We start from the raw sequence: 27,678 nt of genomic DNA on the forward strand, positions 1-27,678 counted from the left end.
GTTATCAGCAGTCAAGTTGAACGGATATTTTTATAACGAACATTTGAACATAAACATCGTGCCTTGACAATGTGATGAAAGCAATTGATTCCAAGAGTACACAGATGACTAGGAAAAGGCATCAGAGGAAAGCAACTCCTGCAAATATCCAAATTATCAAAATGTTCTAAGTCCAGCCCAACGGATGGCTTTGGTGGGGAAAGAGTGAGTTTCCAACAACAGCAGTACAAGCGAGGCCTGCACAACATGTTTCCGGGAAAGATTAATATCTAGCGAGTGCAAGTGAGCTACACAAAGCGGCTGGTATCAGCAAAAGTTTTCCAAGGAGCAGTATCGTTGTACTGTAGCAAGCTGTTGCTTCCAAGGACTGGGTTATATGGAGTAACGCTAGAGCCCGGAACACTTCCCAAGAGTCCGTTCGACAAAGGCTGAAAAAGGCTTGGGGCTAGATATTCCGACTGGCTCAGACAGCTTTGTCCTAGTGCCAGGGAAGAACCTCCTAACAAAGCTTGTCCCAGCAAGTTTATTTGAGGCGCAACACCAACACCATTTGATAACATAGCAAGATCACCAATATGCCCAAAAGAAGACGATGCCCCAACTGCAGCACCTATCAATGATGATGGGGCTCCCCTATACCAGACTTCAGCACGATCAGCTACTGCTTCTCCCTTGTCCTGGGACCCAAATTCTGGAGCTTTTCTCTTTCGCAAAAGTTTCTCTATGTTGACAGTTCTATCCTTTAGATTCCACTCTGATGCCTCCGATTCAAGATTGTGATCTTCCAAGCACTTGATTACAGCTCTTAGAGCGGCTAGTTGCCTCTCATTCGCTTCAACCTGCAACAGAAAATCATGATAAATGGCTGCAACCTAAAACACAAACAATGGTGATCTGTAATCCTAAACAAGAATCAATTTACCTGAATGGCAGACGTATTGTTTCCATCCCTCCTGAAATTTCTCAAGGCAGTTTTTGTACCAGCCAAGTATTCCTGCAGAAGACCTAGCGGTTGAATCATATCCTCGTACCCAAAGGCATAGGCCAAGTCAACAGCCTCTATCTGCTTCATGCCATTTTTCAGCCAATTGATAACATCTACAGGGAATTATGCATTTAGAGAAGAGCATTAGCACAAAAGCTTGAAACAAATACAAAAGAACATTTGTAATTAGATCTCTACCATTGCAATGCAGTGAAACGATAGCCAAAAACAAAGAACCCAGATTCCAAAGATGAGAAACGGACATCTCGCATCCCTCCACCATACAGAAACACTAAACAGAGCAAAAAATAAGTTTCTACCCATGGTTAACAGACTCGCCTACTATCAGCTAAATGATTGTTGAGGGGAACGCAACATGCATAACCCAGTTGGGTTTTATAGTGTTCATGGCAAGCTTGAGAAAATTCAACTATTCATAACCCATCTTGCTTCCCTTGTCCTGTAGATATTTATAGACTTTCCCCAGTCTTGGGCAAGAAACTGCCAAAGCTAAACTACAATTAGATTAGCTTACATGGAGCATAGTCGTTATGTTATTCCAATTCAGCCTTTGCAGTCAAGAATACTTTAGTAATTTCATATGCTTGAGCAAGAGCTTGATACACTGCTTTTGGTTAGCAATGTTTTGACATTATCATTTGATCTCTGAGTTTTCCGGGACATGACAAATCCCATGGCTCTCATAGCCAGAGCTGCATTCCACTATGTGTCAAGATCTAGCATAAGTCCACAAATAGCCAACTCCCCTAACCATGACTTAGTCTACATGATGGCATGGCCTAAAATGCTGACAACAAATGTGTAATTTAACCCATACTATGGGGTGACAGGACTAGTCTGCTCAGTGACTCATGTAGCCACTCCACCCCCTGTGTCACATATAAGATCATCATAAGAGGCACAGCACACACGACAGTTAGGCTACGCTAATCGATATAGCCACCTCCCCCTCCCCCTCCCCACCCTTCCTCTTCTTTCTCCTTAGGTTGACCATTGCAATGCAGTGAAACGATAGCCAAAAACAAAGAACCCAGATTCCAAAGATGAGAAACGGGACATCTCGCATCCCTCCACCATACAGAAACACTAAACAGAGCAAAAAATAAGTTTGTACCCATGGTTAACAGACTCGCCTACTATCAGCTAAATGATTGTTGAGGGGAACGCAACATGCATAACCCAGTTGGGTTTTATAATGTTCATGGCAAGCTTGAGAAAATTCAACTATTCATAACCCATCTTGCTTCCCTTGTCCTGTAGATATTTATCGACTTTCCCCAGTCTTGGGCAAGAAACTGCCAAAGCTAAACTACAATTAGATTAGCTTACATGGAGCATAGTCGTTATGTTATTCCAATTCAGCCTTTGCAGTCAAGAATACTTCAGTAATTTCATATGCTTGAGCAAGAGCTTGATACACTGCTTTTGGTTAGCAATGTTTTGACATTATCATTTGATCTCTGAGTTTTCCGGGACATGACAAATCCCATGGCTCTCATAGCCAGAGCTGCATTCCACTATGTGTCAAGATCTAGCATAAGTCCACAAATAGCCAACTCCCCTAACCATGACTTAGTCTACATGATGGCATGGCCTACAAATGCTGACAACAAATGTGTAATTTAACCCATACTATGGGGTGACAGGACTAGTCTGCTCAGTGACTCATGTAGCCACTCCACCCCCTGTGACACATATAAGATCATCGTAAGAGGCACAGCACACACGACAGTTAGGGTACGCTAATCGATATAGCCACCTTCCCCTCCCCACCCTTCCTCTTCTTTCTCCTTAGGTTGACCATTGCAATGCAGTGAAACGATAGCAAAAAACAAAGAACCCAGATTCCAAAGATGAGAAACGGGACATCTCGCATCCCTCCACCATACAGAAACACTAAACAGAGCAAAAAATAAGTTTCTACCCATGGTTAACAGACTCGCCTACTATCAGCTAAATGATTGTTGAGGGGAACGCAACATGCATAACCCAGTTGGGTTTTATAGTGTTCATGGCAAGCTTGAGAAAATTCAACTATTCATAACCCATCTTGCTTCCCTTGTCCTGTAGATATTTATCGACTTTCCCCAGTCTTGGGAAAGAAACTGCCAAAGCTAAACTACAATTAGATTAGCTTACATGTAGCATAGTCGTTATGTTATTCCAATTCAGCCTTTGCAGTCAAGAATACTTTAGTAATTTCATATGCTTGAGCAAGAGCTTGATACACTGCTTTTGGTTAGCAATGTTTTGACATTATCATTTGATCTCTGAGTTTTCCGGGACATGACAAATCCCATGGCTCTCATAGCCAGAGCTGCATTCCACTATGTGTCAAGATCTAGCATAAGTCCACAAATAGCCAACTCCCCTAACCATGACTTAGTCTACATGATGGCATGGCCTACAAATGCTGACAACAAATGTGTAATTTAACCCATACTATGGGGTGACAGGACTAGTCTGCTCAGTGACTCATGTAGCCACTCCACCCCCTGTGACACATATAAGATCATCGTAAGAGGCACAGCACACACGACAGTTAGGCTACGCTAATCGATATAGCCACCTCCCCCTCCCCACCCTTCCTCTTCTTTCTCCTTAGGTTGACCATTGCAATGCAGTGAAACGATAGCCAAAAACAAAGAACCCAGATTCCAAAGATGAGAAACGGGACATCTCGCATCCCTCCACCATACAGAAACACTAAACAGAGCAAAAAATAAGTTTCTACCCATGGTTAACAGACTCGCCTACTATCAGCTAAATGATTGTTGAGGGGAACGCAACATGCATAACCCAGTTGGGTTTTATAGTGTTCATGGCAAGCTTGAGAAAATTCAACTATTCATAACCCATCTTGCTTCCCTTGTCCTGTAGATATTTATCGACTTTCCCCATTCTTGGGCAAGAAACTGCCAAAGCTAAACTACAATTAGATTAGCTTACATGGAGCATAGTCGTTATGTTATTCCAATTCAGCCTTTGCAGTCAAGAATACTTTAGTAATTTCATATGCTTGAGCAAGAGCTTGATACACTGCTTTTGGTTAGCAATGTTTTGACATTATCATTTGATCTCTGAGTTTTCCGGGACATGACAAATCCCATGGCTCTCATAGCCAGAGCTGCATTCCACTATGTGTCAAGATCTAGCATAAGTCCACAAATAGCCAACTCCCCTAACCATGACTTAGTCTACATGATGGCATGGCCTACAAATGCTGACAACAAATGTGTAATTTAACCCATACTATGGGGTGACAGGACTAGTCTGCTCAGTGACTCATGTAGCCACTCCACCCCCTGTGACACATATAAGATCATCGTAAGAGGCACAGCACACACAACAGTTACGCTACGCTAATCGATATAGCCACCTCCCCCTCCCCACCCTTCCTCTTCTTTCTCCTTAGGTTGACCATTGCAATGCAGTGAAACGATAGCCAAAAACAAAGAACCCAGATTCCAAAGATGAGAAACGGGACATCTCGCATCCCTCCACCATACAGAAACACTAAACAGAGCAAAAAATAAGTTTCTACCCATGGTTAACAGACTCGCCTACTATCAGCTAAATGATTGTTGAGGGGAACGCAACATGCATAACCCAGTTGGGTTTTATAGTGTTCATGGCAAGCTTGAGAAAATTCAACTATTCATAACCCATCTTGCTTCCCTTGTCCTGTAGATATTTATCGACTTTCCCCAGTCTTGGGCAAGAAACTGCCAAAGCTAAACTACAATTAGATTAGCTTACATGGAGCATAGTCGTTATGTTATTCCAATTCAGCCTTTGCAGTCAAGAATACTTTAGTAATTTCATATGCTTGAGCAAGAGCTTGATACACTGCTTTTGGTTAGCAATGTTTTGACATTATCATTTGATCTCTGAGTTTTCCGGGACATGACAAATCCCATGGCTCTCATAGCCAGAGCTGCATTCCACTATGTGTCAAGATCTAGCATAAGTCCACAAATAGCCAACTCCCCTAACCATGACTTAGTCTACATGATGGCATGGCCTACAAATGCTGACAACAAATGTGTAATTTAACCCATACTATGGGGTGACAGGACTAGTCTGCTCAGTGACTCATGTAGCCACTCCACCCCCTGTGACACATATAAGATCATCGTAAGAGGCACAGCACACACGACAGTTAGGGTACGCTAATCGATATAGCCACCTTCCCCTCCCCACCCTTCCTCTTCTTTCTCCTTAGGTTGACCATTGCAATGCAGTGAAACGATAGCAAAAAACAAAGAACCCAGATTCCAAAGATGAGAAACGGGACATCTCGCATCCCTCCACCATACAGAAACACTAAACAGAGCAAAAAATAAGTTTCTACCCATGGTTAACAGACTCGCCTACTATCAGCTAAATGATTGTTGAGGGGAACGCAACATGCATAACCCAGTTGGGTTTTATAGTGTTCATGGCAAGCTTGAGAAAATTCAACTATTCATAACCCATCTTGCTTCCCTTGTCCTGTAGATATTTATCGACTTTCCCCAGTCTTGGGAAAGAAACTGCCAAAGCTAAACTACAATTAGATTAGCTTACATGTAGCATAGTCGTTATGTTATTCCAATTCAGCCTTTGCAGTCAAGAATACTTTAGTAATTTCATATGCTTGAGCAAGAGCTTGATACACTGCTTTTGGTTAGCAATGTTTTGACATTATCATTTGATCTCTGAGTTTTCCGGGACATGACAAATCCCATGGCTCTCATAGCCAGAGCTGCATTCCACTATGTGTCAAGATCTAGCATAAGTCCACAAATAGCCAACTCCCCTAACCATGACTTAGTCTACATGATGGCATGGCCTACAAATGCTGACAACAAATGTGTAATTTAACCCATACTATGGGGTGACAGGACTAGTCTGCTCAGTGACTCATGTAGCCACTCCACCCCCTGTGACACATATAAGATCATCGTAAGAGGCACAGCACACACGACAGTTAGGCTACGCTAATCGATATAGCCACCTCCCCCTCCCCACCCTTCCTCTTCTTTCTCCTTAGGTTGACCATTGCAATGCAGTGAAACGATAGCCAAAAACAAAGAACCCAGATTCCAAAGATGAGAAACGGGACATCTCGCATCCCTCCACCATACAGAAACACTAAACAGAGCAAAAAATAAGTTTCTACCCATGGTTAACAGACTCGCCTACTATCAGCTAAATGATTGTTGAGGGGAACGCAACATGCATAACCCAGTTGGGTTTTATAGTGTTCATGGCAAGCTTGAGAAAATTCAACTATTCATAACCCATCTTGCTTCCCTTGTCCTGTAGATATTTATCGACTTTCCCCAGTCTTGGGCAAGAAACTGCCAAAGCTAAACTACAATTAGATTAGCTTACATGGAGCATAGTCGTTATGTTATTCCAATTCAGCCTTTGCAGTCAAGAATACTTTAGTAATTTCATATGCTTGAGCAAGAGCTTGATACACTGCTTTTGGTTAGCAATGTTTTGACATTATCATTTGATCTCTGAGTTTTCCGGGACATGACAAATCCCATGGCTCTCATAGCCAGAGCTGCATTCCACTATGTGTCAAGATCTAGCATAAGTCCACAAATAGCCAACTCCCCTAACCATGACTTAGTCTACATGATGGCATGGCCTACAAATGCTGACAACAAATGTGTAATTTAACCCATACTATGGGGTGACAGGACTAGTCTGCTCAGTGACTCATGTAGCCACTCCACCCCCTGTGACACATATAAGATCATCGTAAGAGGCACAGCACACACAACAGTTACGCTACGCTAATCGATATAGCCACCTCCCCCTCCCCACCCTTCCTCTTCTTTCTCCTTAGGTTGACTATTCAGGGTAATCTGAGATGTTTGATGGGTTGATTTGAGTACTAAATCGAGTCTTATTACACCCACATGGTCAGGCACACAAGAGAGCCAACTCAGCCTAATTGATTAAATGGATGCGTGTTGGCAACTATTCTATAACTCCACATAAGTTCAAGAATCTAGAAGGTAGGTGAATTTAAGTAGGATTTTAGTTTCCAGAGTTATCTTAGATATGGATAAGTCTCTTAGAATTCTTAACAAGTTTAGGCTTCGGGTGTTTTGGGACCCTATAAATAAAGGTCTTATTTGCTATTGTAATCAACTTATCCTAATGAATTGAGAGTTCTATTGAGCTATTTGCTTCTTCTGTTGTGGATTCAAGGAATCCTTTGAGCTATTCCCTTTCCTTGTCCTTGTGGACTTAAGGAAGCCCTTGTGGATTCAAGGGATCTTTTCTTTTCCCTCGGGGATTCCAAGAGAGACTTGTAAATTCAAGACTAACACTGCCAAGAAGACGGTGTTCTTTTTTCATGCTTCCAACTACGATATAGACCCAAATGGCAAACATGACCCCAACCTACAACTCTCATACTCATGTAGATGACTTGACAAAAACATCTTGCACCCTTCTAAACTCACCAAATGTGAATAATATGTTAGTCATGCCTTGGGCACATAGTCGGACTTACTTTATTTGTTGTGTGTTGTCTTTTTGTTATTTCTTATAATGCTAGGGGTACTTTAGATATTGTTTTGATTTGTTTGTAGAGACTCAACAAAGAGGGTCGAATCTCATGTGTTTGTCAGTGCTTTTTAATTACCCTCCAAATTCTGTGCTCTCCTTGTACCAGACCGAAGATGGTATCAGAGCAAGGTAAGCATTAACAGGAGAGAAGGAAGTTTCATTTGAAGGCAAAGGGAGCTCTCCTTGATGAGATACAAGGCAGCTACAGTGTGAAACGTGGGGCCCACTTGGTGTCACCCTATAAAATAACAACTGGAATTTGGGTTCAAGTTTTGGTTTTGATACATTTGGCATCCACTAGTACTTTGTTTTAGAAGATTTTAGAGCAAAATCCCAAAGTTTTCAGAGCAGTATGGAGGGAGTTGTGATTTTTCCAAGAATTTAAGGTTTTTCTTGACCTTTCTGACCAGATTTGGGATTTCTCAACTTTTTATTAGATTTGAGGATTTATTCACCTTGAGTTTATTCCTCTAGGGTCCTTTTTGAAATGGAAATTTGAATAACTTGTCCTGGGTATTTGATCAGTTTTGGCTGCGTTTTAGTAAAGTTTTTGTTGGGAATAGACTGGCAGCAGCCTATATTCGTCATTAAAAGTGATTTTCAGATCACTAGTTGTTTTGTGTTGTTTGTGACTGTTGTTTGGTAAGGATTTGGCATGTGTACAGCACCCTATCGACTGTGTTGGATATTGAGGCCTTCTTTGCAGAAGACGAAGAGGCAGCAGTCTATTTTGTGAAGTTTTTATATGAGTTGAGGCCTTCAATTTGAGCAACATTACTGAACTTGGTTGATACTTGGAAGTGAAAGCAAATTGTAAGAGTTGTTTGTTCTGATTGAGTGGTAAGGGTTTGTTGGAATCCCCTTTGATTGAGATGAAGGATTGAAATTAAACTTGGTTGGTTATCTGGCATATGTAAAGTGTTTGATAAAATGCCCAAGTGATGGTTACTGATTTTCTTTGACGCGGATGATGAAAACTATAATGGGGTTTGAAGTAGGCTGTTGTCCAACACTTGTAGGATGGGCTGATATTTTTCTGCATATTATGTGTTTGATGATCTGTTTGTGTGATTAGATATCAGCCCTAAAGGTCAGCGTTAAGGAGTTCCTTGTTGGCTGACTCTGATTTTGTGGAATTGTTCAAGTGTGCATCTGAAAAAAAAACTATATCTTGTGTTTGAATTCTTGGGTTGTTAGTTGGACCTGTGTGACTGTCAAGGATGATCGAGAAAGGTAGAAGCTGGAGTGTAACGAGGTTCAATTATTACAAAACCTTTGGTCACATGAAGTTCATTTGTCCTAAGCTAGATAAGAAGAGGGTGGCTTTAGATCATCTCAATCTAGTGCGGCTATATCCAACAATGCAAAGGTTGATGTGTATACTCAGGAGTTAGAGCAGACCCATCATTCCTTTGCTCAAACAGTTGCTCATATGTCCCCACCTTTATCTTGTACTGCCCCGCAGGTATATCCAAACTTTACTCTAGTTGGTTGATAGATTCAGGAGCATCATGTCATATGAAAGCAAATGAATATATATTAACCAATTGTATTCCTTGTCATGGTTCGAATGGTGCCACTGTGTCTTTCAGGTGGGATCTATCCCATCGCAGTTTCATTCTAAACATCATTTGCATATCTCTGACGTATAACATGTTCCATCTTACTATGAACTTGATTTATGTTAGAGAAATAACTCATCATAACTGTGATGCCATATTTTCTCCTAATGATTGTGCTGCACAGGATCGGCAGTCTGAGAGGACACTTGGGGCTGGACATAGAAGAGGACATCTGTATTATCTTGATTCATTAGATTTGAGACTTCAGTCACAGGCTATTTCTGGGTGTGGTACTGCAGCCTTAGACTTGTCAGTGTTGTGGCATCAGCGTCTAGGTCATGTGTCTAATTCTAGACTTCAGTATATGTTGTGAATTCTGACTTATGGGGGCCTTCCCCAGTTTTTTACTGATGATTTCATAAGATTCATTTGGATTTACTTCATGAAAAGGCATAATGAGTTTTTTTTACATTTTCAAACAATTTTATGCTATGGTTGAGACTCAATTCTCGACTCAGTTGAAAATTTTGTGCTTTGATTCAGGTGGTGAGTATATTAGTACAACAGTTTTTAGTTGAAAAAGGAATAATACATCAGAAATCATGTCCTTATACTCCAGAGCAAAATGAAGTAGCTAAACGCACGAATAGGCACATTCTTGAAACAACGTGGGCACTTTTGTTTTTTGGTCGTCCCTAGGATATTTTGGGATCAAGCGGCTTGTGTTGCTGTATACCAAATTAATTGCATGCCTTCTAAAGCTCTAGTTGAAGACACCATTTTTATGTTATATGGTCATGTCCCTGACTATACGACCATGTGAGTCTTTGGTTATACTTGTTATGTGTTGTTGCTTGAACATGAAAGGGGCAAATTGTCACCCAAGTTTGCTAAGTGTTGCTTTATTGGTTATCCAAACAGTCAAAAAGCATATCATTGTTATGATAAAGTGTCAAAGAAGTCATTCACCTCTAGGCCTATCAGCTTTTTTTAGCATCTCCCTTATTTTGCTTCTACTAGGGAGAAAAGTGATGATTCAACATGTTCATTACTTGTTCCCGTCCCTCTTGAAGAAAATCATATTGAAACAGACAAAGAGAGCATACCACTTCAAAAATACACTTGTAGATCATAGGTTCTGATAGTGTCACATTTTTTGATAGACTCATGTATGATACAGATGGTTCCAAGGTTGTCTGCATCGTATGTTATGGTACGATGTGTATCGTTACTATGGGGTGTTCCGATACAATACACACATGTATCTCAATAAGGGTGTGTATCGTACTATACACCCTTGTATCTTACGATACACTATGATACAGAGTGCATCTTAAGATACGCTACAAATGCAGTTTAAATGCACTTCAATTTTTTTCAAAAATATATAAGGCCTCTTGTGGTGTTCTAACTAGCTAGTAATTCTAAGATGTGATTACCTTGATATTTGATTAAGTCCATGTGGCTAAATAAGCTTGTGAAACTGAGGTAATGCCTAGTTAATATCTATAATGATATTAGAATTTTTCTTACTATCATGTTGAAGCTGGTTATTTCAGCTAACAAACAAAATTATTATGACATTGTCCATCTGATTATTAATCTAGTTGCTTTTATGGTTGCATTGATTTGGTAAGGTAATTGTTGCTTTCAATGAAGCAATATTAACTATGATATGGATGTATGTTCTTTTAAATACATGGTTCATAGATGGGGCTAAGTTAGGGTTCATTGTGTAGACCAATAAGTCAAGCCATGGAAATTTACCAAAGTTTAGTAATTATGGCAAACTGCTGTGTACAGTTCACTTTGCAACAATATTGAGGATTATTCGTTATATTAGAGACACTATGCATTATGTGTTCTTTTCGTCATCATCTTCAGTCGAGCTAAGTGCATATTGTGATTCTGATTTTGGGGATGTATTAGGACTCATCCCATTACTAGTTTTTCCATTTTTCTTGGAAGCTCCTTGATCGCTTGGAAGAGTAAGATTGGAAAAGTAAGAAACAACAAAGGGATGCATTGTCTACAATAGAAGCTAAGTATCGAGCAATGGCGCAAACTATAGCTGAGATTGTTTGGTTACGACAACTTCAAGATATGGGTGTTACCTTGTCAGTGTTAGATTTCACTAGGATTTGTCACGCGTGAAAAGAGAAAGGAGGAGTTGCAGCTGTCACGATTTCCAATAATGAAATTGTGACCTAAAACATGTATATATATATCCTTCGTTTAGAGTATGGGTCGGGTATGATATATTATCCAGACCCGGAATACAAAATAACAAATACAAGTAAAGAATATACAGACAATACACGACAAATAGACTTTTTCACCCCCCCCCCTCCTCAAGTTGATCATGGTTTTGAACCATGAACAACTGGCCTTTAAGTGTCCAAAAACGATCCTTGGTCAAGCCTTTTGTGAATATATCTGCAACTTGTCTTTCAGTGTTAACAAATTCGGGTCCAATCTCCTTTTCTTCAACCTTTTGTCTCACAAAAGGTTGATCTATTTCAATGTGCTTGGCACGACTGTGATGAACCGGATTGAATGACATGTTGAGAGCACTTTGACTGTCGCACAGCAAGATAGACCGAGATATCACTTCTCCCACTTCAGTTAGCAAATGTCGGACCCATGTGACTTCAGCAGTAGCGGCAGCCATGGATCTGTACTCAGCCTCAGTACTTGATCTAGCAATGGCCTTTTGTTTTTTTACTGCTCCAGGATACTAAGTTTCTTCCGATGAAAATGCAATATCCCGATGTAGACCTTCGTTCATCTGGATCTATCACAATATATAGTAATCTCACGCATGTCCTTGCCAGATGGTTTTGGAGAGTATATCAATCCATCCCCAACTATGCATTTCAGATATCTAAGTATCCTTTTAACAACCTCCATATGCCCAATACGCGGTTCATGCATGAACTGGGACACCTGATTGACTGAATAAACAATATCAAGTCGAGTGAATGTGAGATATTGTAACATCCCTATTAGGTTGTGGTACCTGGTGGGATCCTCACACAAGTCTCCATCAAGGGCACTCAGTTTTTTGTGAAGAATACTTGGAGTCCCTAGAGGTTTACAATCCTTCGTACCTGCTTTGGTTAGAACGTCCATCGTATACTTGTGTTGGGTGAGAGTCAACCCATCAGCACGGCTATCAACTTCAACTCCAAGAAAATAACGCAGGGCTCCAAGGTCTTTCATTTTAAATCTATGACTCAGTAGTTTCTTTGCTTCTTTGATATGATCCTCAGAGTTTTCTGTGATGACAATGTCATCAACATAAATTAGCAATAAGGTGATCACATTTTGCCCTCTAAAGATGAACAATGAGTAATCTAGTAGGGAGTGAGCAAAGTCATGCTTCTGAATCTCAAGAGAGAAGTTGTCAAACCAAGAGCGAGATGCTTGCTTTAGACCATAGATAGCCCTTTTTAGTCTGCATACATTTGTCTTACAATCTTCCTCATAGTATCCTGGTGATTGTTCCATGTAAATAAACTTTCTTCTTGAAATCTCCATGCAAAAATGCATTCTTAACATCAAGTTGACTCAGTGTTCATCTATGTTCAACAGCTAAGGAAAGAATGATTTGAATTGTTCTCATTCTCACCACTAGACTAAAGGTCTCATCATAGTCTTGTCCTACTTATGTAAAACCCTTTGCTACGAGTCTTGTCTTGTATCGTTCAATGGTCCCATCTGGTTTATATTTTATTTTGTAGACCCATTTACATCCTACCATATTTCTGTCAGGCAGTCTGGGAACAATTTCCCAGGTTCCACATTCATGAAAGGCTTGCATTTCATCATTCATGGCTTGTACCCATTTCTTAGAAGTGTCTGCCTGGTAGTACATAATAGGTTCATCCTCCTTGTTGAGAGCAATCAAAAAGAGTTGAAAATCCATGGAGAAATTGTTGTAGCTAACCCACCTATCAATAGGATGCCGCATGCGACTGGACCTCCTGACGTCAAGGGTGTGTGATGAGGTAGGTGCAGCCTCTTGAGCCCGATTTAGGAGTCCTGAAGCAGCCGTTCTTTGTCTGGTGTAGGAAATGCCCTTATACCTTCCCGATTCCAATGGTGGTGGTGCTTCACAGCTCTGTGATTCCGATGTACCAACGATCTTGAGACTCTCTTCTTCGTGTTGCACACAGTCTGAATGGCATTCTTCATTCGAACTATCAAAGAGCTTTAAATTCAGCCAAAGGTAATAAACTTCAACGAAGGTAGAGGACATGTCACCTGTGTCAATTTTATGATTGAAGTTCAGCTCGTCAAAAACATTTTTCGAGATGTCATGGGATCATAACATATGTATCCTTTGTACTCACCGCATATTCCACAAATCTACACTTCTGAGCCTTATTCTGAAACTTGATTTTGAAGTACTGATCAATATGGATATAACAAACACATCCAAAAACACGTAAGTCATGATAATCAGGATGAATTCCAAGAAGGCAGTGATAAGGAGACTTGTTTTATAAAACAACCATAGGCAGTCTATTTATCACATGTACAGCAGAATGAAAAGCTTTTATCCACAGATTGATGAGAAAATGACTGGCATGAAGCATACTGATCGCACTTTCAACAATATGTCTATGTTTGCGCTCAACAATTCCATTCTATTGTGGCGTGAGTGGGCATGACACTCTTCTTCCTATCCCATTATTTTGAAGAAAAGAAATGAAGTCACTGGATGTGAACTCCCCGCCTCCATCACATTGGAAAAATTGAATGGACTCGGAGAATTGATTTTTTTACTAAGGACAGGAAGTTCTGAAACAAAAGAAAAACTTCAGACTTATTTTTCATGAAGTATATCCAGGTGTATCGAGAGTAACTGTCAACAAAAATTAGATACTACTTGCTTCCAGATCCAGAGATGACTGGAGCAGGCCCCCATACATCAGAACATATTATCTCAAAAGGCTTTGAAGCTCTCTTATTAATGGAACGAAAGGGTAATACATGATTCTTGCATAAAAGACAATTGGAACACTTTTGACTTCTCTCTTCCACATTGAGACTTTCTTTTGGAATGAGATTATTAGAAACAAGTTTCTCAATAAAATGGCTCTCATAATGTCCTAAACGACCGTGCCATACAGAAGGCTTATTACATTCATAAATACTAAAAACATTTTCAGAAAGACATAACTCTAATGGAGACTTCAAATTCGGGTGAGCAGGACAGGCCGAATGACATGGGTCTTCTTGAAAGACATACATATTGCCTAGTCTCTTTCCTTCAGCAAATGTTTCACTCGTGCGAAGGTCCTCGACCTGCACAGAGAAGGGAGTAAATTTGACTGAAGCATCATTATCATCAACAAGTTTAGAAACAGAGACAATATTTTTCTTGATATTGAGAGCATAAAGGACATTGGAGAGTTCAATAGTAGAATGTGACATGGGGATGATAGACTTTCCAATGTAAGTAACAAGGTGGGAAGATCCATCTCCAGTGACAATCTTACTTTTTCCAAAATAAAGAATAGGTTTGAAAAAGTTTACCTGCATCACTGATCACGTGAGTTGCTGCCCAGAGTCAACGAACCAAGTTCTTTGTTCATTTTGCTTTAGATTCAACCCCGACAAGACAGATATTAACAACTCTTTAATCTCTCCACTGTCTTTGGTACTACTGGACTTCCTTTTGGATGTTGCATGATGGGACTTTTCTTTATTTTCATGATTATGCCAACAATTCGCCTTGATATGCGCCCTTTTTGTTGCAAAAGAAGCATGTGAGAATGGGTCTTGATCCCTGAGTAATGGTGGGTGTAGGAAGTAATCCACGTTCCCTGTGTCCATTTTGCCTTGTCCTCCTCACCCTCGTCCTCGACCATAAGTCATTCCTGTGGCAAAGACCTCTTGGGTATTCGTATGAGTGTGACTATCCTCAGAAAAGCTTTTCAGGGTCATTTCATACTGAATTAATTTAGCCCGAAGCTCATCAAAGGTGGGAAGAGCAGGCAAATACAATAATGAAGTAACAATCATGTTGTATTCTGATCCCAATCCACTCAAGGTTTGTTGCACCATATCATTGTCGCACACAGCACATCCTATAACCGCAAGTTGATCTATGATGGTCTTCATCTTGTTTAGATATTCCATGATAGACATGGAGTCTTTTTTCAACAACAACAACAACAACAACTACGCCTTCATCCCAAAACAATTGGGGTCAGCGATATGAACCAAAAAAGAAATTCATTTTGGGTCTTCCACATGAATCCTTTTCCTCCAATCATTTCTATCCAACGCCATGTCCTCGGTGAGGTTCAAAGCATTCATATCCTTTCCTATCATCTCCATCCAAGTCTTCCTAGGCCTACCCCGACCTCTTTTAACTAATATATTTTCCCATTTCTCCAACCTTCTAACTGGAGCATCATTAGGCCTTCGCCGAATATGTCCAAACCACCGTAAACGATTCTCTCGCATCTTATTTTCAATGGGTGCAACACCTACCTTCTTACGTATCTCTTCGTTCCGAATCTTATCTTTTATTGTATTTCCACACATCCATCTAAGCATCCGCATCTCAGCTACACTCATTTTTTGAATATGATGTCTCTTGGCAGCCCAACATTCCGTACCATATAGTAAAGCGGGTCTAATAGTCGTCCTATAAAACTTTCCCTTCAACCGCAATGGCATTCTACGATCGCACAGCACTCCAGTAGCACTTTTCCATTTCATCCACCCAACCTTTATCCTATGATTTACATCTCCATCAATTTCTCCATACTTTTGAATGATGGATCCCAAATATTTGAAATAATCATTCACCGGTATATCTTGCTCACCAAGCTTCACTACACTCCCATCACTACTTCGTTGCTTACTAAACCGACATTCCATATATTCAGTCTTACTCTTACTCAACTTAAAACCTCTAGCTTCCAATGTCTGTCTCCATAATTCTAACTTAGCATTAACCCCAGCTCTAGACTCATCAATCAAAACAATATCATCAGCAAACAACATACACCACGGTACATTTTCTTGAATTGATCTCGTAAGCTCATCCATCACAATCGCAAATAGGAAAGGGCTTAAAGAAGATCCTTGATGTAACCCAACCGTTATCGGAAAATTGGTTGTCACCCCTCCACAAGTGCGGACATTGGTTACTACTCCTTCATACATATCTTTAATTATACTAATGTACTTGAGAGAAACACCTTTCTTCATCATTGTCCACCAGAGAACGTCCCTAGGTACTCTATCGTATGCCTTCTCTAAATCAATAAAAACCATATGCAAATCTTTGTTCCTCTCTCTATATCTTTCAATAAGTTGTCTAAGAAGATGTATAGCTTCCATAGTTGATCTTCCAGGCATAAAACCAAATTGATTCTCCGATATCATGACAACCTTCCTCAACCTAGACTCAATCACCCTCTCCCAAAGTTTCATAGTATGACTCATGAGTTTTATACCACGATAGTTTGTGCAATCTTGTATATCACCCTTATTCTTATATAAAGGCACCAAAGTACTCTTCCTCCACACATGGAGTCTTTTTTCAATAGCTGAAATTCTCTCTTGGGAAAAACCATTATTGCTTGAGAAACTTGTGAATATGTCTGAACTAGTCTCTCCCAAAGTTGCATGGTTGTGCAATTATCAAGAATTGCAATAAGTACCTCTTGAGAGAGTGTAGAGGTAATGTACGCGACCATTGACGCGACCATTGACTGATCTTTCTTTTCCCAGTTGAGATATTCTGCATTTTTGACATACAAAATTGAGATTGCCGCTTTATCATCATTCTCTTCTCGCGCAACGAATTCCAATGGAGTTGAAACGGTTCCATCCAGATGACCTAAGAGACCTTGACTCCTTATAAAAGGAATGATCTGTTTTTTCCAAATCAATAAGTTTGAGGTAGTCAATTTTTCAGAAACAACCTGAGTGAGAAAACTCGAAGAGAGACCAAAGTGGGAAGAATGGGAGTCTATAGCTTAAAAGTTAACAAGGTATTCACGAGATGCACAGCCCACTGTTTAGAAAATTGTTGATCGTCCCTTCTTGCCTCTTTTTACGATTGTGATAGATGCAGGAAAGGGAGCAGAACAGCTCACGCTGAACAGACTTTAATAAATCGCAGATGGAAACTATGATGGTTCAGGAACAAAGAGGTTCGTGAATATGGAATTTGACATCAGGTGTATTTCATGCACAACGATTTGTAGGCACAACAATTTGTAGGCACGACGATTTACAGGCACAATGATTTGTAGGCACAGCGATTTATGGACACAGCGATTTGTAGGCATAACGATTTGTAGATACAACGATGTGTAGACATAACGATTTGTAGGCCCAACGATTTGCGTGATTCAGCAATCAAGAAATATGGTATTCCAGATCAGATACTGATGGATGATCTGGCAAAAATAGGAATTGTGAGACCAAGAGTATTCACGATCAGATCTGACAGAATGAAGAAGTGCGAGAAAGAGAATATGCACGATCAAGAAAATTTGAAATCTGGCGCAAGGATTGAATATTTCAGATCTGACGCATGTACATAATCAGATATGATTATTCAAGACAAATCATGAGACGAGAATAGAAAGAAGAAATGGAACCTTTCAGGTCTAACGCAGATTCACGTCAAATCTGAATACTCAAGCATGAAAAATAGTAGAAAAGGAGTAAATGAAAGAAAGAAGATGGAAAAAAAGTGTGGAAGAAGAAAACCTCTTGATTGGATGCAGGTCGATCTTTCAGGTCAGACCTTCAGGAAGCAGCTTTGAAGCCCTAGATGGATCTCTGCTCTGATACCATATTAGATTTCACTAGGATCTGTCACACATGAAAAGAGAGATGAAAGAGAAAGGAGAAGTTGTGATTGTCACGATTTCCAATAATGAAATTGTGACCTAAAACATGTATATATATCCTTCGTTTATAGTATGGGTTGGGTATGATATATTATCCAGACCTGGAATACAAAATAACAAATACAAGTAAAGAATACACAGGCAATACACAGAGAAATAGACTTTTTCAGTCAGTGCCTACGATTTTGCCTTGTGATAAGCAGAATACCATTTATATAGCAAAGGATCCATAGTTTCATGAGAATACAAAACATAGAGAGATTGTTTGTTATCTTGTGGGACAGGAGTATCTTGAATCCACCATCTCTTTAGTCTATGTTCAAGCGGCTTGTCAAATTGTCGATGTGTTTACTAAGGCACAACCAATGGATCAATTTTGCACTTTTATCTCCAAAGTTGTACCATCTCGAGCAGTGTTGTTGAAAGCGTGCCTCAAGGCGCAAAAACTGTGCTTCACCTCAAGGTGAGGGGCTTTTTGCCTTGTGGCACAGACCTAAGGTGCAACTATGCCTAATGAGTGTGCCTCATAGGCCTTGAAGTGCATGCCTCATGGAAAGGCGCGCCTCAGGGTGAGGAGCACGCCTCAATATTAAATAAAAAAATGAAAAATGAAACAAAAGGGGGGAGGGAGGCTCAATGTTAGGGTAGGCCACCCGTCTCCTCCCTTTTGCTCCCCAACCCCACCCTCTTCACCACGGACGGTAGGTACAAACTTTTCTCTCTTTCTCTCTCCTTTGTCTCTTCATCCCTCTTTTTTCTTCTTCCCTTCCTCTGATGTCGTTTCTTCTTCTTCTTTCCTCTTTTTTTCTTCTTCTTCTTCCTTTGTTCTTTTTTTTTCCTCCTCTTTCTTTTTCCCTTTCTCTTCTTCTTCTTCTTCTTCTTCTTCTTCTTCTTTCCTCCTTTTTTCTTCTCCTTCTTTTCTCTTTTTTCTTCTTTTTCTTCCCTCCTCCTTTTTCTTCTTCCCTTCCTCTACTTAGTCTTCTTCTTTCCTCCTTTTTTTACTTCTTCCCTCCTCATTCTTTCTTTGTCCTTCTTCCTCTATTCTTCTTCTTTTTCTTCCCTCCTCTCCTTTTCTTCTTCTTCTTCCCTTCCTTTGTTGCCGCTTCTTCTTTCCTCTTCCTTTCTTCTTATTTTCCTTCCTCTGGTCATCTTCCTTTTTGCAATTAATTGGTTGTACTTATGATTACGTGTGTACGTGTAATTGACTCTGTATGTGTTGGTTTTTGTAAAGATTGTGTATATCAAATTGTGAATGTTAGTTTGTGTCATTATTTTAAAATAAATGTTTGATAGGTGGATATGCAAATAATTTATTGTGTATATGTAGGTTTGTACATGTACATAACTTCACATAAAGATTGTGTATGTACATGTAATCTATTGTGTATGTGTAGGTTTGTAATTTTGTATATAAAGATTGTTAATGTGATTTGTGACTTTTAGTTTGTGTTAATATGCATCATATGTTGATCACATGATGTTGAGGAATTTAATTGTTATTGATTTTGTTATTTAATTTTTCATTGAATGCTCATATTTTACTTGTTAGATACTTATATAGATCAAGTTATTGCATTAATGTTACTTTACATGTTATTTTCATTTTTTTGGCATTTATTTGATATTTTTTATTTCTTATTGGTTGTTACTTCATGAATAAAGCATTTTTTATTAATTTATATTTTTAGATATTTTTTAAGTTTAAAAAAATGAGGCTTAAGCTTTACGCCTATAGGCTTCCGCCTCGCTTCAGTTTTTGGTGGAAAGTCTTGCTACGCCTCAATGTTTTTCACAACATTGATCTCGAGTTTAAGGGGGAGTAGGAAAATAATGTCGGTCATGCCTTAGGGACATAGTTGAAATTACTTTATTTGTTGTGTATTATATTGTACATACTACCTTTAGTGTTGCCTTTTTTGTTATTTCTTATAATGCTAGAGGTACTTTAGGCATTATTTTGATTTGTTTGAATAGACTCAATAAAGAGGGTCAAATCACATGTATCAGTTAGTGATTTTCAATAAAATATTAGAGTTTTGCCCTCTAAATAGTGTGCTCTCCTCCTTGTACTAGAACGAAGAGCCGAAGATACCAAATGTAGCAACCTAGAGCTGAAAATATGACTCGGTCTAGTGCCACAAAATTGACTCCTCCTAGACTGACTTCAGATTTCCTATATAAACTCGTACACAACCAATCTAGGTAATACAAATCTCCTCGCCTATGGTCAATCCTAATCCTCTTCCATGACATTTAATCCTACACAACACAATCAACAGGAAAAAATGTAACATTGCAATTAAGTTTAGTAATTTCACCAACAAAAATAAGATTCAAATCAAGAGAATGCACATGATCTACTTGAGATATATTTAGTTTACTTTAGAGATACTAACTAGAAGTAATGGAGCCAACTTTTAAAACAAAATTGGATGACTCATCCCCAGTGCAAAAATACCATTGCAGGGACGACAATTGGTCAAGACAGACTCATGAGCTAGCATGTGACATGATGCTCTTGAGTCTATCAACCACCCAAGAGAACTATCAGGGATACCTGCAAAGGTAGTACCAAAGGAGAAAATAGGAACAAAAGAGGAAAAAGTGACAGAATGAGCCAAAAGCTGAAACTGGTGAATCTGCTATTGCATCTGCTCTGGGATCTGAAGCTAACCACCAATAATGCTCAGAAAGGATCACTATAGAAGATGAAATAGACGGAGCACCACTACCACTGCTATCAAGTTGCACATCTTTGGGCTTACAATCATCTATTCTCTAGTGGAAGCCACATACATTCCACCCTTTTTTTCTTCAGCACTGGGTATGAGTTCTTCATGTGTTTGTATCCTCTACAATAGTGGCACTAAACAGAACTCATATCTCCTCTGCCTCCTGCACGTCCAGCTGAGGCAACAAGTACTGTCCCATCAAAAACTGAATGTTGAGTCAGCTAAGAAACTCTGCCAAATGTTTGAATTAGTGTAGGGAGAAATGGGCGATAAAGGATATCGCCTATGTCACATAGATACAAATGTGGGATCAGTGCATGAAGCAGATACTTTTAGTACGACACAATAATTTTTAAAAAATTAGGATATGAGGACACGACTGTACACTCACATAGATGTATGTATGTGTATAAAAAACAATCTTAAATCACTATGGCTAGGAACATAGAACAATGAAACTAGGTTGAAAATGGAACGTGATATAATTGATGACAAATTTTAAAAGAAAAAGAACTCAGGTGAATACAAAATAAGTAAATAAGATCATAAAAGGAAATAGACAAAGTTAATGGCACAATATTGACTGCGTATGAAACTAGTTTGACTGTGTCCATGAAGTGTCATGTATACGCATACTAAATGAAATGTTTGTGACATAGGATACTGCGGACAATGCTATGAAACTCAAGAGGAAGTGCCATCAGAAAGCCACTGCTACTAGTCACTTGCATCACTATCATGATTCTTACATTCTATGGACTCATCACACTTGGTGCACTTAGTGAAAGGCACCATCAAGGAAAAAGCATCAGAGAACTCCTGAAATCTGGTAAAGAACACTTAAATTGAACCATTTCCTTGTCTCAATGCCTTAAGCTCTTGTTCCAATTGATGGCTTCGAACCAAAATTGGATTGCGCATAAACTTGTTTCAACTATCTCCATGCATCATTGGCTGTTTAATACTTCATAATATTGACTGCAATGTTTTCCTCCACAAAACCCAAGAGCTATGACTTCACTTTGGCATTGTCCTTCTCCACTCCATGATGCCAACATCATAGTTTAAATCAGCCTTCTTTAATTTAAATTAGGTAATATCTAGGTACCCCACATAGCCATACCCCTTGGCCACAGTCTTTACAAACTCAGCCCCATATGAGTAATTTCTATTGTCCCATCCAACTTGGTGGGAATGATCTGAGCACTTTTTTTTTCTCATTACTCACCAAACTCCCAACTGCAGTATAAGCCCTGCACAAGAACTGAAGCACAGCAACAAAGAGAACACATATGCTATCTACAGACTTTTGTCCACAAGAAAATATGCTCACAAAATGTAATGTTTCTCAAAACAATAGCTGATAGAAAATCAATGCTCAAAGACACTACAAATCCGTACAAGGAGACCACAATACATAATAGCACACATTACTCATAGCCAAAGACTAATATCAGACAACAAATATCACAATGCACAGCCATATCATCGTATCATCAGCTCACAACTCCAGTAGACAGCATTAACACACTGTTACAATCAGAAGTATGCTCCTGAAAACTCACAAGAACTCAATCAAATCGCAAGATTCCATTCCCAAATGATGATCAACAGCGTCTCTACCCAAATACGACTAGAATCAGTGCAGTTTTCCCTCATAAAAACCATTGATTCAAACAGATTTCACAAATCTGGTCTGTATTTGAGGCCAATAACAGAAAATATTTGAAAAGTCACTGTAAATCCAATATTGCACTGATGGTACACGATTCTTGATTGGGTTAACTTCTAAAAATCTCCTCTATCAAATCCCCATATCAACAAACGCAGAATCAAAACATGACCTGGAAGTATTGACATCAGCCACTCAAGATGAACAACATGTAGTGTTCTGAAGCACCAAGAATGAAGTCTAAGCTTCCCAATCTTGTCCCCACGAGCTCTCTTCAATGTGAATACGGCTCTGATGCCATATCACAAGAGAAGAAGGCACAAGAAAGTTAGAAGAGGAACTCAAAATAAGAAACTTCATTCGCTCTAAACAAGAAAGGTTAAGGGAACCGGCTCCCCTACTCACTAACAAACAAAAACTGTGACTTTACAACAAAGAATGAAAAAGCATAAGAATACCCTATATAAATAATAAAATGTACAAGAGAGAGGGGTAGCACACCAACAATGATACATGTATTACATCTAGCAACAAAGATCACCCCTACCATTTGGTGTGCTCTTTCTAATGTGTGAAGACTCGTATAGAAACCATTAGAATGCATTAATGCCATCAGTCTAATTGGTTTATCCCACTCATTTCATAGAAGGCCCTACATCAGTGAAATTGCATAAGCAAGATTGTCCTAAGGATGCCTCAAAGGGGTTTGGCATAATGGGAGGCCTAGGCCACTAGACAGATGGTCTAGGTTCAAATCATAAGGGTGTCAGACTTGCACATTAGCTGAAGCAAGGCGACTCATTGAGGGTGAGGGGTGTGCTAAGGTCTTACACCATCGGAGAACTGTCGGTAGGTTTGAAAGGCATAGTCCAGCACGGCCAGGTCTCTTACTCCGGGGGTGGTTTCTCAGTTCCTCATTGGAAAAAAGATTGTCCTAGGGATTCTTTGAATATAAACCACCTTGTGCTTCATGTTGGCATGCCATAGATGGCGGAAGGTTTCTCAAGCTTGTGTGTCTTTTCAGACAACACAACTTTCATAATTGATTAATATCAAGATGTCCATTTTGGAATGTGAGACCCATATCTCTCTGTCTTTGTGCATGATTTGCTTTGGGGCTACAATGGCTACAGAAATTCTGCCATGACCAACATGAAGTACAACCTCAAGAATAATGAGTTCTCCCATAAGCAGATTGCAACCTCATCAAAAAGATCCAGTATTTGGAAATTCTGGGGCAAAATCATGACAATTTCCCTGGATTTATAGGAAAACTAGCATAAGTTGTCATAATAAGGCCTATATCTGGCTTAAATAGATAGTAGAAACAACTTGTCATGAAGTCAAACCTTTTCTTTGAGAAATTTATTTAGTTTGGTGCTCTAAATTAGATGGAAACTCCATACTATTTCAGAAACTATTAGGCTTAATTTGGGAACTGGTAGCTGGGATGGGAATCGAGAATTTGGGCTTGAATATCGTCAAACTACTATGGTCACAATTGTTTGAGAGAATGATGTTCAAAAGGAAGTTTATGGAAGTCAGAAAGGAAGTGAAATGGTTCCCCATTTGTATTTGCACTCAAAAGTGGACTTGGTAAGTAGCACCTTTTAGAAGTGGTACTGGCAGCTGCCAAATCCATTAACCAGCAGCTACTACTTTTCCAAATGCATAAACTGCCTCCGACTGTTAGTTCCCAAACATAGCTTTACAAAAGGACTCAAATGAGCCAGGGGTTGATTGGTGGGACCAACTTCGGTGGGATTTAGATTAGAGACTTAAGGATTACTTTAAGTTTCCTCTACCTACGATCTATTAAGTAGGTCAGGAGGTATTGCCACATTAATTAAAGACAGCATAAACTGCCTCTGACTGTTAGTTCCCAAACATAGCATTACAAAAGGACTCAAATGAGCCAGGGGTTGGTTGGTGGGACCAACTTCGGTGGGATTTAGATTAGAGACTTAAGGATTACTTTAAGTTTCACCTACCTACGATCTATTAAGTAGGTCAGGAGGAATTGCCACATTAATTAAAGACAGCATACATGTATAAAATGAAACCTAGATGAATGAAGGAGAATAGTATCACTACTATAATATGCACACTGCATTTTTTACAATGTTCCCAGAAAGCCTGCAAAAGAATTAACGACAAATTTGTCATTATTTTTGAAGATGCACACCAACCACTTACATGAAAATGTGACAAATGAACCGTCTGCAACGGGTATCCATATTGGTGTCGTGCCTTCATGGAACATTTACTAATGTGCTTGCAATTATTTTCCAAAAAAAATACATGCATGCATACACTCTGACATTATACTCTAACATGTACAGTCAACATACTTGCTTCCTGAGTATATTTTCTATAAGAATAACCAGACTAAATAAGCCGATTATCAGACTTCAATAATTTCAGTTTATGCATGCGGTTCTGTAACATTAGATAGATGTATGTGTGCTTGAACGCACTCACTAGTCAAAAAATCCACATGATGATGAACTATTATGTCAGTGAATTATTACATAAAAATGGAAATCAACACAGATAGCACAAATTTCACCTTAACATATTCGGCGAAGGCCTAATGATGCTCCGGTTAGAAGGATGGAGAAATGGGAAAATCTATTAGCTAAAAGAGGTCGGGGTAGGCCTAAGAAGACTTGGATGGAGATGATAAGAAAGGATATGAATGCTTTGAACCTCACCGAGGACATGACATTGGATAGAAATGATTGGAGGAGAAGGATTCATGTGGAGGACCCAAAATGATCTTCTTTTTGGTTCATATCTCCGACCCCAATTGTTTGGGATGAAGGCGTTGTTGTTGTTGTGAGTGTGAGGACAAGACTAGCGCAGCTTGTATGCGATGGATTCTGATACCTATGATGAATTGGTGTCTCTCAAGTTGAAGGAGAACTTTATGGCATAGGGGTAAGACATGCACGACTCTCGCGTAACGCGAACAACAAGGGAGGGATAAAATAAGGTATTTAATGCATATCCTAATGTGGTCATATGGAGTAACAACCGACTCAGGAATGAATATGTTAGCAAATTCTAAAACCTGGTTCAGATAAAGAAGGAATAAAAGGACGACTATCCAAATGGTGTGGTACACATGTTACCATAGAGAGATGAAGAAACAACAGTACAAAGACATGATGCAGATCGAATAAGCAGGAAGAAAGGGTACGCAAAGGTGAGTAGCCAATCGAAGGTGAACAAACGTTTATAGAGTAAAGGTTTTATCAGTGAATTTAGATTAATGGATAGAGAACTTGTCTTACGCAGCACAGATAGCAGTTTCTCCCCTCCCCATCCCCCTCCCCCTCCCCCACGGGAGTAGCAACGGAATCATGGGCAATGAACAAGTATGCAGAAAAATGGGATTGATGGAAACGTTACCCGGGATCTTTTCTGTGAGGAATGCCGATGAACGAAGCAGCCGGGCGTTTTTAGATAGGTCGCTCGAGCAGATAAGGCCGTAAAGGTCATCCGTCCCAAACTGCTCCCGAACACCAAAGGCGGAAAGGAAAAGCAGTAGACCCAAAGCATCCTCCTGGTGAGCCTTACCCAGCCCACCTTCGTTCACCAGTCGATCCTTCCAAGTGGCCGCAATCTTCTGAGCTTCCTGTTGGATGAGGGGAGGCTGCTGCTGCTTGGCATCCAGGCCAGATTGGATGAACATCTGCAGGATGAGGATGCAGGCCCTTTGCACGAAGGTAAGATGAGGCATCTTGCTTTGTGCCTTGCTCCCGTGGCGGCATACCTCTCTCATGCACTCCAAAACGAGACGTGCGGGATCGGGAGCAGACTTGAGAGACAGAGCAACTTCTCTACCCAACTCGGGTTTGTCCAAGAGATGGGTGCTGACGTGCTTGCGGAACCCTCGGGCATCCATGTTTTGGGCGAGGGCACCCAGTTCAGCAGCAGCAATAGGTCGCTCTTCCGATTGCTCGGGCGGCTGGTTTTGATTCTTCGAGAAATCGGAGACGGTGTGTTTTGACCAACCCTCTAGGCTGCTGCCGATAAGGTCCAGGTGCTTCTGAAACTCGTCCCATCTGAGGATGAATGTCGAGAGGACGGAAGAGAGGCTGCGGAGGCGATCCACAGACTCCAGGATACCAGGGATGCTGCCATCGCCACACGACTCTCCCTCCCCTTGTCCCTTGGGCTCCAGATGAGGGTGTTTCTCTTCTACTTCTTTCAACACCACCATCTTCTCCTTCTCCTTCTTCTGCACCTTCTTCTTGTTCAAAGCCGTCGACATCGACGTATGTGCCACCAACCGCATGGCCCTCCGGTATCAAAGTCTCCGTGCGCTGCTCATTCCCTTCGGCCTTCTCATCATCGTCGCGTCGGAGTGTGGTACGAACAAGGAAAAAAGAAGTAGGGAGTTGGAGGCGAAACGAGAAGGAAGGAAGGTGGGAGGGAGAGGGAATCCCGACTGGCGAGGCCGCGACCGCGAGGAAGGAGAAGGGGGTGAGGCGGTGAGGGGCGATTGTAAACTCCAAGTGCGAGGGAAGACTGGCGAGGCCGCCAAGAAGGCGACGAAGCCACGAAGGTGCGACTGCCGACTGATGACGAAGGGAGCGAGGGGGAGATCGAAAGGAAAAAACGAAAAACCCTAAACTGAAACTCTGAAGGGGTAAAGGGGGTATATATTTTATATTATTACCATGTACAGATATCGAGCCTTATCCAACCTACCCGAGCTCAGTAGGCTGTCAAAGCTCGTCTCATTTAAAGAAACGCCTTTGGCCGAACTTAACTTAGCCGAGCCCGAGTCAGCTCGGTTCGTTGTGCATGCCTAAGCACAATCATATAAAAATATAAGACTACAAAAACTATAACATTTTCTAAGTGGTTCTTGTTCTTGCCCATTGTCTTGTTTGCATTTTTTAAAAAACTTTCTCACTTTATTTATATATATAGCTAAGCAGGTTATATGTTTCCCTTGAAAGACGCATTGTTTGCTATAGTGCGTTTTCGGGTCCCAGTGAGCACCATGTATAAAAGCTCATGGGGATTGTATTCCCGTGTGTGTCAGTGTCACTTAGTATCGGAATCTGGTGTGGTTGCAAAGACTTAAGTACCCTTTCTCGTCATTCTTGTCATGAAACGATGGTTCGAGAAAAATGAAACGACGGTTCGAGAAAAGGACAAAAATGTTTATCTAAAAAAGTGAAATGACGGTGCGAGATCCTCCATCTAGAAAAGTGAAACGCTG

General features: G+C 40.2%; 1 protein-coding gene across 1 annotated transcript; it reads right to left on the reverse strand.

Annotated features, from left to right (window-relative positions):
- Positions 1 to 4: 4 nt before the first annotated feature.
- LOC149811279 (protein FRIGIDA-like) lies at positions 5 to 27,089 on the reverse strand. Its single transcript, XM_089993487.1, has 3 exons — positions 25,854 to 27,089; positions 923 to 1,098; positions 5 to 839 (listed from the first exon to the last, which is right to left on the reverse strand). The coding sequence occupies exons 1-3, from the start codon at positions 26,740 to 26,742 to the stop codon at positions 288 to 290; spliced, it is 1,617 nt and encodes a 538-aa protein (XP_089849613.1). The 5' UTR covers positions 26,743 to 27,089; the 3' UTR covers positions 5 to 287.
- Between the last annotated feature and the right edge of the window lie 589 nt (positions 27,090 to 27,678).

The sequence above is a fragment of the Nuphar pumila genome, chromosome 17 (genome assembly GCF_984573655.1).
Source record: "Nuphar pumila chromosome 17, dmNupPumi1.hap1.1, whole genome shotgun sequence".
Classification (NCBI taxonomy): domain Eukaryota; kingdom Viridiplantae; phylum Streptophyta; class Magnoliopsida; order Nymphaeales; family Nymphaeaceae; genus Nuphar; species Nuphar pumila.